Genomic DNA, 15422 nt, shown 5'->3' on the forward strand with positions numbered 1-15422 from the left:
CTGGAAACACATTCATTTGCGATCAGGATTTTAACATAGTGTACATCAGGAACCTGAAACTTTGAAAGAAACAGCAATTTTTAGAACTACAAGACAAAGTGGCTCAATCTGAGCTCGGGTGAAAATACTTACATAAAGCCTATTATAATATAATGCCAATATCATTTTATGTATTACTATTAAATAATATGAACGTTTATGAACTATTCTGGATGCATTATAAAATACTCGTCGACGCTACATACATTCTTCACATAATAAGTCATAGAGGGCGCCCTACTGTCTCGATTGGACAGCTCGTGATCTTCAAACATCGTATCGCACTTGCCACCACGTGTTATATGCATTGATTTATTTACATCACATGTACACTTGTTATTATAACGAGGTTCTATATGATAAGTCGCTGTGGATATCTCAAGGTTCTATCCCGTGTCCTACTAAACTGAATAATTTTAATCACCGGTATAACTTTCACTTTCAATAACGATCATAAATTCATCCATCGAAGTACATGTATCACCCACATGAATGATACTTCCATGATCGACCTATATGTCACGGACAGTATCTCAAGAGTTATATGTAAGGCGTACTGTTACATTTATAAAATAAAAAAGCACAAGAGAATCACATCAATACATCGAAATCAGCAAAGACTGTAACTTTCTGAACAATTAAGAGCATTTTTTTTTTACATTTTTTTTGTGAAACATTATTTCAAACAATAATCACATCAAATCGTTGAAATAAAGCTTGGACATTTTGAATCACCTACTTTGCTTTCATAAGTTTCTTTTATTCACTGGATGTTCTCCATTTCTTAGTATGTCATGAGATGGACTGTAATTCTCACAACTAACCATGTTTTCCTAGTCTAGTTCCTGACGACCGTGTTCCGATTTTACTCTACGTTATCTTCACATATTACACAGGTGTCTCTTTAGAAGAAATGAAACAATTTTCGGGATATCCGGTCCCATGCTATCATAGGTCTTCCTTGGAGTAATTATATTGTCAGTATAATTACTCCAAGGGTCATCATACTTGACCCATTTAAATTTATTCTAGTGACTTCGGAAATATCTATCCTTTACAGCTGGCATATTAAGAAATTGCTCTAATTTAGACATGTGAAATTCACAGCTGTCTTTATATGGAAACAATATATGTGTGTGTGTGTGTGTGTGTGTGTGTGTGTGTGTGTGTGTGTGTGTGTGTGTGTGCGCGCGCGCGCGTGTGTGTGTGTGTGTGTGTGTGTGTTCAGAATGTCAGCTATGTGATATAATCATTATAAATCTGAATTTCAGCTCAAGTAAGCTAATATGGTTTATATCTACTTTAATACTAGGCTTACATTCAGATCATCATCATGGTAAGTATCTAATTGCAGTGAAAATACCAGTGAAATTATAACTTGCGCGTTCTTAGTAAGCGGATGTCATGAGTCAGGTACTATAGATGCATCGACAACTCGTGAAGATCCCCTGAAAAGCTTATAAATTAAATGTATTGTTTGGAAAAGCGTATATTGATTTGACCTTTTACACAAGGTAGATTTATTGTTGTTGTAGAACAATACCAAAGAACAATGCAATTACTGCAAATCGGTTCAAAACATGTCACTTGCATACTTTTTTTTAATTAAAAAAATAAGTTTGCAAATTTTGATCCATTAGGCCTAAGGGGAGTCTCCGACTGGTAGCATTTGAGGTACAGACTAAATTGAGCTATTATTCGTGATTCGAGCCTAAATAGTTTATTTTGCACTTGTGGAAAGGGGAATACAACGGTCCCACTATTTATCCATCTTGAAACCCAAATTTTTGTAAGGAATATGCCTACTGGTTTAGCAGAAATTTAAATGAATCGTGCACGTATTTTGTATTTTGTTTGCATGTTTGTTTGTGTATATCTATTGTTTGTTTCTTATGCTTTATTTTGTAACATGGTTCTTTGGCTCCCTGTGATGACACATTCAATAACTCCCATGATGACGATGATGATGCTGATGATCGATGATATGCAAGTCATGTTTCGGAAGGGTACTTTTCTTTGGAACTTGGGGGTTCCCTAATATTACGTACGTGCTAGGGGGTCACTTCCAAAACAAGATGGCGACCGATGGGGGAGAAAATCAACGAAGCCGACAGTTGCTAGAAAACAATCCTCGTGGATTGGCACAGGTAAGTATTTTTAGATTACCGTTGCACTCTTTTCGGTAATATACATCGATGCATTGATTAATGCATCAATCGTGATCGTGTACTTTATAATTGATAGATTGTTTACGTTTACTTCTTCTTCTTTGCAATGTCGGTCCGACGATCGACTCCGACTTGCGTAGTTCAGTGAGTGATATGTCACACTTACGCTTGATTGTGAAATCTAAACATGAAAATGAAATTGTTTCTTGCCTTATCAATAAGCCCCTGGTTAGACGTCATGATGGACATTTTACATTGAATAATATTACGAAGTGTGATCATAGCACGGCGTGTATTCACAGGTATATCGGAGAAGGAACCCCACTGCTGAATGTGTATACATGATATACTAGTAACTTGTGTGTGTACATTCACAATTCAATGTGGGGTCTATTTTTCTCCCAAAGTGCCCCATTGTAAAATGACTCAAGGACTTTTAGTATTTCGCTTCATCGGCTGCTTTAGCACCTTCATTGTGTTGGCTTACTGAAACATATGGGCTCAGGGGAAGGGGGGGGGGGGTTTACAAAAACAGAGCGAAGCAAGGAAGCCATCACAATAATGACATAACAGTAAACCTGTCATTTCTTCAAGTAGTTAGCTTTATACAAGACAATTGGTATATTGTTATTTACATTTAAGGTGTCAACTTCATTCATTTTGTATGATTTCAGCAATGGCTACAGTGCAGAGAGTCAACGGCCCTGAAAGAGAAGTTATTCAATTATTGGTCAAACCAAGTTCCTGCTATTTACTTCCTAAATGAAGTAGATAAGGAGCAAGATGCTAAAGCTAATGTTTTGTTATACTCACCTCTGGAATGGTTTATTTGTGGTGGTAAAGATCCAAAAACTACATTCAAGGAATTGAAACAGTCTGATGATCCTCCGAAATTATGTGGCAGAGTATTCAAGATGGGTGAACCCACATACTCCTGTAGGTAAGTTGTATGGTAAACCATTCTCTGTGTCGGTATAAAGTGCCCAATCAAGTTGCCAGGTGCTCAGATAGGCAAGAAGGCTTTACACTGTCATGGATGACTGCTGGCTCATGTTCAGCTGATGTGTAGCTCTGCTTCATCTGACAACTGCCCAACCTTTTTTTCCCTGCTTGCATTCAACTGTATTCTATTTTTAGTTGTTTGTATTGTTGAAACAGGAAAATGAAAGAAATACTGTAACAATGCGATACAATATGATTTTAATATTTATTACATTTTCAGGAAATTTTATTTTCAGTAAAAACAAATAAATCAAGTACATAAAAAAAATGAAAGATTTTTGCAAACGTTACTTGTATAAGAAATACAGATAATGTATCATGATGCAGTCCAAAAGTTGGGATAATGAGAGCCAATATGGCATAGAGTTGGTTCAATCTGTTGTCACCCTTGGTCCAACCAATGGTCACAGAAACAAATGGGTAAATCTACTTTGATATTATAAGTGTATGCTTGGTTAGTAAATGAGTTACAAACAAACAGCTTCACAACTTTTCAGTGTGAGTTTTTGCAAGGCTGATATATCAATACTTGTATATTATCAACAGAATTCTGTTTGTAATTGTGGATACATGTACTAAAGTATGTATTGACTCTTACAGGGATTGTGCAGTGGATCCTACCTGTGTATTTTGTATAGATTGTTTTCAGAAGAGTGCTCACACAACCCATCGGTACAGAGTAAGTTTGTCTTGATTGATTTACCTGATTGTTTCCTTTTCGACAAAGGGAGATACTGTCAGGGGGTGGGAACCCCTAGTACAAAATAAAGATGTGGGGTGGGGGTTCCAATGTTGTGCTGTATGCACACTCCCAGTCAGTCACAATGCATATTGTCAACAGTTGATAATGAGATGGCAATGGGTATATAGTAGTCTGATGGAAGTGTTACTTCCTGTGAATGTTCTATTCATAGGCTACACAAAACATATCTTGCACTGGAAATCTCACACTGTGTGGAATTTAACATTGTTTACACACCAGGAAAAAGGTTGGATGAGAAAATGTATTACATGGAAAAAAAGGGAAATGCTATACAAGAAATAAGTATAGGCAAGTTATTTGTATAATAATGAAAGGGTTGTCATTTTGTAGATGAGTACATCAGGTGGAGGTGGATTCTGTGACTGTGGAGATGCTGAAGCCTGGAAGAAGCACCACTCATGTGAAATACATACGGTATCACATGAACAGCCAACACAGGTATTTCACATTTTTACAATATTTGAAATCAGTCGTGAAATGAATAGATGGTAAATGTGAATGCAAACTTTAAAGGAATATCATCTGAAGGTGATAATCTGTGACTTTATGATTTTGGATATTATAATTACTTTCGTTATATACTGAAATATTGTTATTATACTGAAATTTCTGAAATGTTGAATCGTGGTTAGTAATTGGTAGAGCTCTTACCAGGGATTGACAGGGGGAAATATTCTACAGTAGTCAGAGGTCTACCCAGACTGTCTCTATTGGCTCATTTGCACTCTCAAACTTGAGATGATATAAACTTTCAAAGATGCCAGCCAAAGACATGTTTGGTCAAAGAAACCTTACAGTTTTCACACAGTTACCAGAAACTTGCCTCCATCCTACCAGTGGCTTGCCTATTTTCTTTCAGAGTCCATTAGAAAGGTTACCCAGTGGTTTCAGAACAAGAGCTGAGATGTTATTTAACATTGCTTTGAATTATGCATATGATTTGTCAGTGTGGGCCCAGAGTGATACACTACCAACTGGTTTACAGCCAAGGTAAGTCAAGTGTTAATTACACTTTCACATAACACTGTGTGATATACTACCACCTGGTTTAACATCTGGTTTACAACCAGTGTTCATTATCACAGATCGATAAACTACCTTATTATAAAAATGCTTCATAATGATATTAAAGCTCATAGTGAGTACATATAATAGTGTAAACAGAAACCAGTGAAAAATGATTATGAATGTGCTTAGAAGTGAGAATTCAAAAACATAAACCAGGTCTTGAGAAACCATGTCAGAGCACATAGAGCTGGAGTATTTTTGGTGAAAACTGAATATAATTTATCAGAAACTTCTAGCGGATAATGACATGTACAGAAGTTATTCTGGTGAATTATGTATTTATCATGTGGCCATAATCATTGTTTCCTTAAAACATGTTCACCAGGTTGGTAAAACATAGTAAAAATATGTTACTCGTAAATAATAAGAACCCTTGGTCATGGTACAAGAACGTGTTATTACCATAATCATTGTTCTTTTCATTGTACATCAACATATAAATATCCTATATTCAACTGATGTGTCATGTATCATATATTCAACTGACATCAAGTGCAAACTTCAGCTTTAGTGTTTTTCTCATAACAAATATTAACTTTTGTAAGTAATGTTGTGAATGCAGTCATGTTTATTTGTTATCTTTTATTGTTCCATTTTCCAGCACTGTTAATGATACTTACTGTACAATGCTGTTTAATGATGAAGTCCACACCTATGACCAGGTATGCATATTGTGATATAAGCAACCATTGCATCTACAAAGAATGTTTTCAAATATTGATTCTTCTATAAATAGATATCAGTGATGAAATACTAAGAATGATTCAAAATGAATATGTGGAACCTTGGATATATGTTACACCAAAACACAAGTTTAGGTGAAATGATACCAATAATGTGGATTTTTGCACCAATCTTAAATCTTGCTTTTTGCAATATTGAGTTGTTTGGTATGCAATTGAGAAATGGTCCTTGTGTGTGAGATCATAATTTCCATTATAATATCACTTGCAAATTCAGACCATACATACATGATATATTAGTGTGTTTGTGTTCATGTGTGTACATACATACATACATACATACATACATACATACATACATACATACATACATACATACATACATACATACATACATACATACATACATACATACATACATACATACATACATACATATATGCATGCATACATGCATGTATGCATGTACATGTGTTTGTGTATAAATGAGTGCATGTGTTTGTTCTTGCATGTGTGAATGTATATGTTTGTATATAAATGTATATATGTGTATACATGTATATGTGTGGATATGTACATGTGTCTGTGTGTCTGTCTGTGTGTGTGTGTGTGTCTGTGTGTGTCTGTGTCTGTGTTTGTGAGTCTGTGCCTGCCTGTGTCTGTGTGTCTCTCTGTGTGTAGGACTGTTTGTGACACTGATTTGACTGGTTTGATGTCTTCCTCTAGGTGATTGATACTCTTAAGAAGGCTATTGATTGTACACACAAGGAAGCTGTTGAATTTGCTACTGTTGTTGATAGGGAGGTAAGAAAGCTTTGATGTGTCACCATTACAGAGAAGGGGTGCTCAAAATTTCAACTAGCTTGGTTAATGTATAGATGGTTTATTGACACATATCACATAGATTTGATGGGCATTGCTTACACTATCGGAATGAATTTGCATATGGTACAAAAACACTTCTGCTTTTTGCATTACGTGTAATTTAGGTTTCCTCTACCATATCGGTAATACAGACAGATAAAATAAAGTAACAAAATTATATTCAAGTTAATGATTATCTTTGTATGATTAGTTATTTTCGATAGTACCTGTGTATGTTTTTTACTAATCTTTTATTAATTTTTGTTACTTTAAATACCAGAAATGTCCATGAACATTCATTCTTGCTTCTTTGTGTCCAGGGTCGGAGCAGTGTATGTAATGGTAATTTCCGACTATGTGAGCAAGCCAGGAGTATAATTCAACGGAGTACTTCCAGACATGGTAACAAAGCTTTGAAAGTTCATGTAATGCATACATCAGTAGTGGCTCATCAAATGTTTGCTATGAATTTGTTATCCTGGCTGACTGAAATCATGGCACATTCAGGTAAGTTGTATATTGTACAACACATTTCACAATATGACTGTAAGCTTAACGTAACTGTAGTCATGCTCAATTAGTGTGACATTGTTAGTGTGTATGTATGTATGTGTGTATGTATGTATGTATGTATGTATGTATGTATGTGTGTGTGTGGGGGGGGGTGTCTGTCTGTCTGTGTGTCTGTCTGTCTGTGTGTGTCTGTGTGCATGTATGCTTTATTTTGCTAGCAAGAAGTAGTAAATTTACTGAGTTTTTGGAGAGAAGTTGAAAATTTATGAAATTTTTACAATTCTCAAATTGTTTGTACCTTCTGTATTCTAGATGGTTTACGACAAGTACTTTGTCTGGAATGTATGAAACCACATCAAGATAAAGGGAAAGTGCTGATTGAAAATGTTATGCTGGTTGATTCTAAACTTTGGAAAGGTAGGTTGTAGTAGAGTCATTATATATATATGTGTCTTGAAGGCATGTAGGGATCTAGTTCTGATCCCAGTCTGTTATTTTGGTTCCTGTTTGACCAAACTAAGTATGATTATGATGGCTTAACTTTAACTTGTGGTAACTTTAACTTGTGGTAACTTTAGCAGCTGTGATAATGACCATTTTAACTACATGTACTGCTATCATTGCCTCTCTTGTGGTAATAACATTGACGTGATTAATTTCAGTGTAGCTAGTTGTGCTTGAGTGTCATTAATTGAACTTTGGATTCAGTTGTACTATAGATATGATGAAGTGAGAGAAGGGGGGAGGAATGTGTGATGAAATGTGTCAAAAGTATCAAAAAAATGTCAGGACTGGATTACCTTAGCATATGAGGAAATGATACTTAGGATGGAATTTGTTCAAATCAGAATGTTCTCACTATTTATACATGAATAGGTGGTTGCATATCAGGTTGTAAAGCTGTGCTTTGTGAGTAGACAGACGTGTACATGAAAGTTTATTCAGACCAAAAAGGTTTAGTTTTAACATATCAGTATCCTCAAAACTTTTGGCAGTTTATTCATGTATTATAATGTTTTTTGCTTTATATTTTCAGTTGCTCGCAATCAGTGGCATCAGCTGATCATGTGTAGTGTACTAATGGACCAAGGGTTTAAGAAGCAATTTGCTGTGCTATACACAAAGGTAAGGTTACTTTACTTAACTGTTCACAAGGGTATGATAACTTTACTATACACAAAGATACAATACCTTTACTATGCACAAAGATACAATACCTTTACTATGCACAAAGATACAATAACTTTACTATGCACAAAGTTAGGGTTGGCAGATCATATACCACATATTGTTCATTACATGTGCACTACCCGAAAGTTTGTGAATCACCATTTACTATTGAAAGTTATTTTTAAAATTGACTATTTTGTGTCTACAGAATTATGCACAACTGCAACGTGACTTCATGCAAGATGACCATGATCATGCAGTATCAATAACATCACTGTCAGTGCAAATGTTTACAGTGCCAACATTGGTAAGTCAAAAAGTTGATGCATAATTTTCAATAACTTGTATTCAGATGCAGATTATAGATTATCATATTCCTTAAAAAAGCCTCTGAAATATTATTTTATTTATGACTAATTTTGTGCAGATAAATAACCTATAACATGATATGATAATCAGAATGCAATGTACGTGGTATAGCTATTAAAAATACATGATAGAGGGCGCTGTACTGATGGCTGCTCAGATTGCTGTGACTTGAGTAGAACTTGGCAGATTATCAATTGTCCTTGTCTGTAGCCACTTACATGTGCCCTCTAGTGTTTACCTGGCCATTTGCATTACCTGGCCATAATCATTGTCCAGTCTCTCAGATAAATGAACCATGGAGCAAGAAATATCATATAACAAATACAAAAGGGCCTTTTAAATGAATGACAGCAATATTTGTTGGGAAAAGCCATTACATGTAACTGTATTTGTGTAAATCTAAATGAGTTTCTTTTCTTTTTTATTCACAGTCTCGTATGTTGATAATGGAACATGATTTGTTGTCAGTTTTATTGTCAACATTTAGTGAATTCTGTGGACCTATTAAAAGAAGTAAGAGTATTAACACTTTATATCCTTACCAAAGATTTTAATAAGATCTTTAGAAATATATTGAAGACCAACATTCGTCAGTCTTAATATAGTGTTAACTTTTCTTTAGTATATGCCATGTCTTCTTACTTCTGAATAGACAACAGACAATGACAGTTAATCTTCTTCTACCTCCATGATATTCAACAGTTGTTCCAGCAGACTCATCAATGATGTGATATGTGATAATAGAAGTATATACATCAGACTTATAAATCACAGTCTAGCTGTCATCATCATATACTACAAACCTAAATGATAACTTGGACTCATTCATTTGAAATATACAGACATATGTGTCATGCTAATATACAGATGCCAACAGATGCCAATTGCAGTAGTGATGGTGGCGTGAAAAATGAGTTTACTTGTAATAGGAAGAAAGATTGCTTACTATGCAGTACTGCTATGCATCCATCATGCAAGATCTTATGCTGAAATTCTTGTCAATAACACTTTTTAAAAATAAAATGAAGCTTAGTATTCTTTAGTGGATTCACATAGCCATATTTTTTTGTACTACTGAAAGTTTACTAAAAAGTTACATCGAATCAACTAGTAATATTTTATCTAGTAAAAGATAACTTTGTTAGGCGTCACAATAAACCATTGCACACAGTCATCCTTGAATATCACATTTTTTTCATTTAGGTGAAGGAAAGTCATCATTTGAAAAGACTTCATTGCAACAGAATTTCAGAAGAATTCAGTATACATTGATCGACGTCAGGTGAAGTAACTCTTTTATTGTGTGTGTGTGTGTGTGTGTGTGTGTGTGTGTGTGTGTGTGTACACATGTATGTAATTGCAACTATGTTCATGTGTACATGCATTTATGCACAGTCCCTCTATGAACTGTGGTAGGAGTTAGGACAATTTATAACTCTTGTATAGATTGTGTCAGTTCATAATATGTACTGGGATAGCATAGCAGAATGACTTACCCTAACTTTGTCATCATATCAAAGTGGTTGAAAAGTAACTTGCTACAAAATATTTATCGTAGGAAACTGATAGCAAAGTGTTATAACTAATCTTTTACATTGGTGATTACAGGTATGTTCTATCTACCAAACCTGATGAATGGGAACCAAAGCTAAGAGAGAAGTTTGTTCAGGGTATCACTTGGTTGTTGGAGTTGTTATCAGCTCTGCAGGTATGTGTCGTTGGCTTTTTGGGTGTGTGTGGGTTGATGGTGGTGTGTGGTGTGGGAGGGAGTGGGGGTGTGAGTCAGAAACATCAAAGTCAGTGTTGATCAGACAATACATGTAATGTGTCAAATTCTAATAACTGTGATGTCGTTGATTAATGTTGATATGAAGCCATTCAGAAGCAATTCCCAGTGGTGAGCCTCAAACTGCTAAGCCAGCTACTCTAATCATCCTGATTGCAATTTTAAATATTTTCCTTTCTAGGGGATGGATGCTGTAACCAGACAAGTTGGCCAGCATATTGAGGTTGAACCAGAGTGGGAAACTGCCTTTAATTTACAAATTAAGATTGGTTCTTGTGTCTCTATGATTCTAGATTGGTGTTCTACAGATGTAAGTATGTCTCACCATAAAAACATAAATGAGAATCAAGGAGAACAAAAATAAGAAACCCATCTGTATGAATTTAAATGAATAGATCTGTGTTTGGTTTGATGAGATCATAATATATGTCACTATTCACACTACGGTATCATCGCAAAGTGCCTTAATTTGATACACTTGAGTTTATTAGTGTACGTGTTGACTTGTGGAAAGTCTCTCAGTATCATTGTAATAGACCATCTTCACATTATTTCTTTACATAGATCATTATCTTTTGCACCCAAATATTTGTACACAAGAAAATGTGACTCTCTTCTTTTCTTGAAATACAATAGCTCACACCCAATGTAGTGTGGAACTGCCATGAGAGAGATTTCAGTTCTCACACTTTTTATACTCTGATCTGTCACATGTACTTCATCATTACCATGTCGTGTAATCATTCCAAGCTCAGAGTGTGAATAATTTACCAAGTACATTTTGGCTGAATCACTCAGCTTTCTGTAGCTATTATTGTATACGATTCAATGACATAGTCTTGTCATATGACTGCAGGAGGGTGTTGTTTGCTATCAGTCCCTGTTAAGTGACGGTCACTGCTGTTTTATCACTTGGCATTTTGAGGCAGTGATTCTCACGTATAAAATTTTTGGTGTTTTTAGGGTCTACATCATAGAATCGTATACAGTAACAGTTGAAGAAGGCTGAGTGATTTCAGAGCAAGGTTTTCGGTTGTACATCACTCCCTGATTCACCTTGTAATCATGGTCTTCTTTCTTTTTTTCTTTTCAGAGAACCGTCTTAGTTGAAGTGTATAGAGAAACCATGAAACGATTGACTCAGATAAGTGGTCCCTTCAGAACAGCCAAGAGAAAGAGTAAGAGACATCAACATTATGTAGCACTATAATAGTCAAGAAATGATGTACGAATAGATGTTAGGTTATTTGTGTAGCACACAGGGATATAGGGAAGTGCCTATATCATGAGTAATTTCTATATTCATTTATTCAATATGCCTTATAGGTAAAAATTTCAAAGATTGGAACATACGTTTGAAAAGAAAACTTAATATTCCTTAATGCATGTTGCAGGGTATATTATTCCATGGTAAAGAAGCATCTGCAATGAATTATGTGTTCACAGAAGAGAATTACTGTCAAACCATAGACATATTAATCTTTTGAGACTGTCACCATCACTGTACTGTAGAGTATCTTGAAAAACATACTGATACCTAGCTCTTGTACGTGTTACCATGTAATGTTTACAAACCCATCACATTAGTAAAGGCATAGGCATTTAAAGTTACAACACAGTGGGAAAAATACTGGAATATTTTATTTTAGATGAAGTTCCTTTCTTGTAGACACAGTAACTGTTCCTTTCTTGGACATTAAGTACTGTGATGTTGTTCAATATACCATGTAGATAGATATGTAACGCCTAGTTGTGTTTTTGTGTGTACAGTTGCTGGCCATGAATCCAACTGTGTTGTATATGATGTAGCTACACAGCCTGTCTCTGTACATCTACCAATATCCAGGTTCCTTACAGGTTAGTCATAAACATCCCGTATTCGCTGATTTTCTAATATTATTCACTTAAAACCCAATGTTTGGATCCAATGGTCTTCAGTGGAGCTTTAATGATTTGATTGATTCACCCATTCATGCAGAACCAACTTTGTAAATAGTGCAGCCAGACAACTATTTTTCAGACCCAAATTTCTTATTGTTATCCAACATTGGCCTTTAAATCATTAATTTGTATAAGATCAAAGAGCAATGCACAGACAAAGTCAGGGTAAAGTTTTCCATAAATGAAACACATGAACAATTTGTTATTCAAGCATCAAACTTTTGTTTGTTCAAGGATATTGTTCCTGAAGACAAATTGCAACAATGGCTTAAAAATTACAATTTTGAAGAAATGTTTAAGTTTCTTTTGATTTATTGAGGTTACAACGTGATTTAAATGAAATTAATTGATTCCTAGGATTGCCAAAGTTTACTAGATATATTGATCTGATAGGGGTCATGATTGCCGTAGCATACTTTTCTGGTCACACAAATTGCATTATAAATCATTTACATCTCAAAAAAACAGTAATATATTTTTTAATTTGTCTTTCCTTCTTTTCTTCAGGTCTTCATGTTCACCTACAGAAACATAGAGTTTCTTATTACTCAGAAGGATTTCTACCAAATGTAAGTACATGTATTATGTACTGTATGTTAATCACAAAATATAAATCCATTGTTCTTGTATTGTCAAGTTTTGGGAAAGTTTTTAATGTTGCATGGTTCCAAGTGTAGGTGTGTGTAGCAGGTTGATCAGTGTTTGTACATGTGATCAGTGAGTCTGGGACTAAACTACTTGTGCTTGGATAGTGAGATGTACGTCTACTGATTAATATTGAGAAGGACTCATGAATATTAACATTCATTTATAAATAGAATCACGCAACATTATAATATGAAAGCACATTTCATAGAAAAATAACATGCTTTGAAAACCACCCTTTCTCAATGTTTCATGGCAAAGTTTGCTGGCATTCAAAATGTTCCACCATTTCTGTTTTTGGTGATGTTCTTTAATTTTATATCCATTTTCATGACTGCTTCTTGTATTGCTAAGCATGTAATTGGCATTTGTTAAGAAAAGGTTAACCCTCATTTAGCCAAATGTGGGACAACTTTACTTGATGTGTCTTGTAAAAATAGCTGCAAAGTAGGTAACTGCATGGTGTATTGACACAATGTACCAAATATATACATCATGACACAGCTGCATACTTAGTGCAGTATTCCATAGCCTAAGGGCAGGGAAAGGTTGTTATCACCATGTAAAGAGCTATTTGGCTTCTAAGCAGAATACTTAATGGAGTTTTAGTCCGAAATTACTCTCATGAGTCGTACAACGTTCAACTCAAATATGTACTGTTTTCAAAGTGTGCAAATGACCATACATGTCAATAAAGAATCAAAAACAATAGATTTTTGTTTAACAGTTTCTTCATGATCAATCTTTGTTTGGTCTTTACAAATATTATAAACCATAATATTTCCTGGGGCTGTTGATTTGGGTGTCAACGTTTTTAAGTTTTGGAATTGGTCATGGCAGACTGATTGAAGCAGGTGATATACATACAATTTTGAGTCGGATTTCAATCCAAAACTGCTGGGCTGGTTAGCAGAAATGCCTCCTCACAGATACGAGATCTTGGCAGAGCTCTGGTGTGTGCTTAATCTAGTCTAGTTTTCTTATATAGCGCATTCCATCAAACTATCACAATGCGTTTTACAAAGCACAGAAACACGAGTACAAAAACAGACTCAAGCAAAAGTTTTGTTGAAGAAATATGTCTTAAGACCTGTGTTTGCATTAAAGTCTGTTTTCATAATTGTCTCATAACTTTTCCCCTGTAATAATTCCATAAGCAGAGATGTGTAGGCATTTTGTTTTTAAAAATGTGTACACAAAGACTAATTTTTTGTAATCATTAATCATGCTTATTCAAAAACAAAAACAAAACAGATTTTGAATCATTATGTACACTCTGTGAATTATTTCATATTTCATTATTATGTGTGTATATCATTGTGTTTTCAGCAACCTTTATCGCCAAGTGAGATGTTGGAAGAACCACTACGTACACAAGTCATGATAGCACAGGTACAGGCTGGTATGTGGAGAAGAAATGGTTATGCACTGCTAAATCAGGTATGTACTCAAAATACTTAATCATATTTGGATTTTAAATTTAATTTGTACCAATTTCAGTCAAGTATGCAAGCTTTCTGTGGTCAGGTCCTGGAGTAATAAACCCTTAGAAATAACACTGTTGTAAATGTACACAATGTAAGTTTATGTTACACCAACCTTCTATATTGTAAAGTCTGCTTTTATTGAAGTGTAGCAGTGCAAATTGAAAAAAGTGGCATCATGTTCACCATCTTATTTTTTGAGAAAATTAAGTATCTTCCATTTTCTTTAAGGATTGAAACACAATGTAGCTGTGTATGTTGTTTGAAAATGTGGAGTAATTTTAAGACAGTATTGCTATTCATTCAAACCAGGGACAATCAGGCTGCAAGTTTTTGAATTGCAAATTACATTATTAGTACAATTCAATATACGATTCTCTATAATTCAATATATTGTCCCAGACTTTATAAGAAAATACGGATTGATGTGGACTTATGTATAGTTCGGTTCTAAACAGCCCAGGTAATGCATATATATTCTGCAAGATGTCAGACCATATCTAAATCTGGTTTCTGCATATGAAGTGAACTGACCTGTTTACTTACCATCATTTGTATAAAGGTAAACTGCAGAGAATCAACACTTAATGTGTAGATTTGATTGACACTATGAATAATTTAGATGTCATTAGATGTGATAAATGTGGTCGATGTGACTTGCCTATGTGATAAATGAGTCAATTTGACATCAGCCAGGGTTTCGTTGTTAGGTTGAACTGAAAACACAACTAATTATGATGTAGTTTGTATTCTGTATCCTGTACAACATTGCACTTACGTATGCAAAGCTAACAATACGTTGTCAGTATATGTAGTTCAAAACATTTATAGTGCACTAGTTTATAGTGCACCCAAGTGAATTGAGTTTCAGTAGTGCTATGGTGAAGTAAATCACACTATAGATATTGGATTTGCAGTAATGAAATT

General features: G+C 34.8%; 1 protein-coding gene across 1 annotated transcript in view; it reads left to right on the forward strand.

Annotated features, from left to right (window-relative positions):
* The first annotated feature begins 2114 nt into the window (after positions 1 to 2114).
* Positions 2115 to 15422, forward strand: part of LOC144453563 (E3 ubiquitin-protein ligase UBR2-like) — a 43532-nt gene continuing 30224 nt past the window's right edge. Inside the window, exons 1-19 of the mRNA XM_078144883.1 lie at positions 2115 to 2186; positions 2882 to 3147; positions 3810 to 3888; positions 4303 to 4410; positions 4832 to 4962; positions 5642 to 5702; positions 6450 to 6527; positions 6908 to 7094; positions 7413 to 7517; positions 8137 to 8225; positions 8479 to 8577; positions 9071 to 9152; positions 9843 to 9921; positions 10248 to 10347; positions 10607 to 10735; positions 11519 to 11603; positions 12196 to 12282; positions 12874 to 12935; positions 14341 to 14451. Coding sequence (XP_078001009.1) covers positions 2115 to 2186; positions 2882 to 3147; positions 3810 to 3888; positions 4303 to 4410; positions 4832 to 4962; positions 5642 to 5702; positions 6450 to 6527; positions 6908 to 7094; positions 7413 to 7517; positions 8137 to 8225; positions 8479 to 8577; positions 9071 to 9152; positions 9843 to 9921; positions 10248 to 10347; positions 10607 to 10735; positions 11519 to 11603; positions 12196 to 12282; positions 12874 to 12935; positions 14341 to 14451 — 2010 coding nt within the window. The remainder of the gene's footprint in view (positions 2187 to 2881; positions 3148 to 3809; positions 3889 to 4302; positions 4411 to 4831; positions 4963 to 5641; positions 5703 to 6449; positions 6528 to 6907; positions 7095 to 7412; positions 7518 to 8136; positions 8226 to 8478; positions 8578 to 9070; positions 9153 to 9842; positions 9922 to 10247; positions 10348 to 10606; positions 10736 to 11518; positions 11604 to 12195; positions 12283 to 12873; positions 12936 to 14340; positions 14452 to 15422) is intronic.

Source organism: Glandiceps talaboti, chromosome 2 (genome assembly GCF_964340395.1).
Source record: "Glandiceps talaboti chromosome 2, keGlaTala1.1, whole genome shotgun sequence".
Classification (NCBI taxonomy): domain Eukaryota; kingdom Metazoa; phylum Hemichordata; class Enteropneusta; family Spengelidae; genus Glandiceps; species Glandiceps talaboti.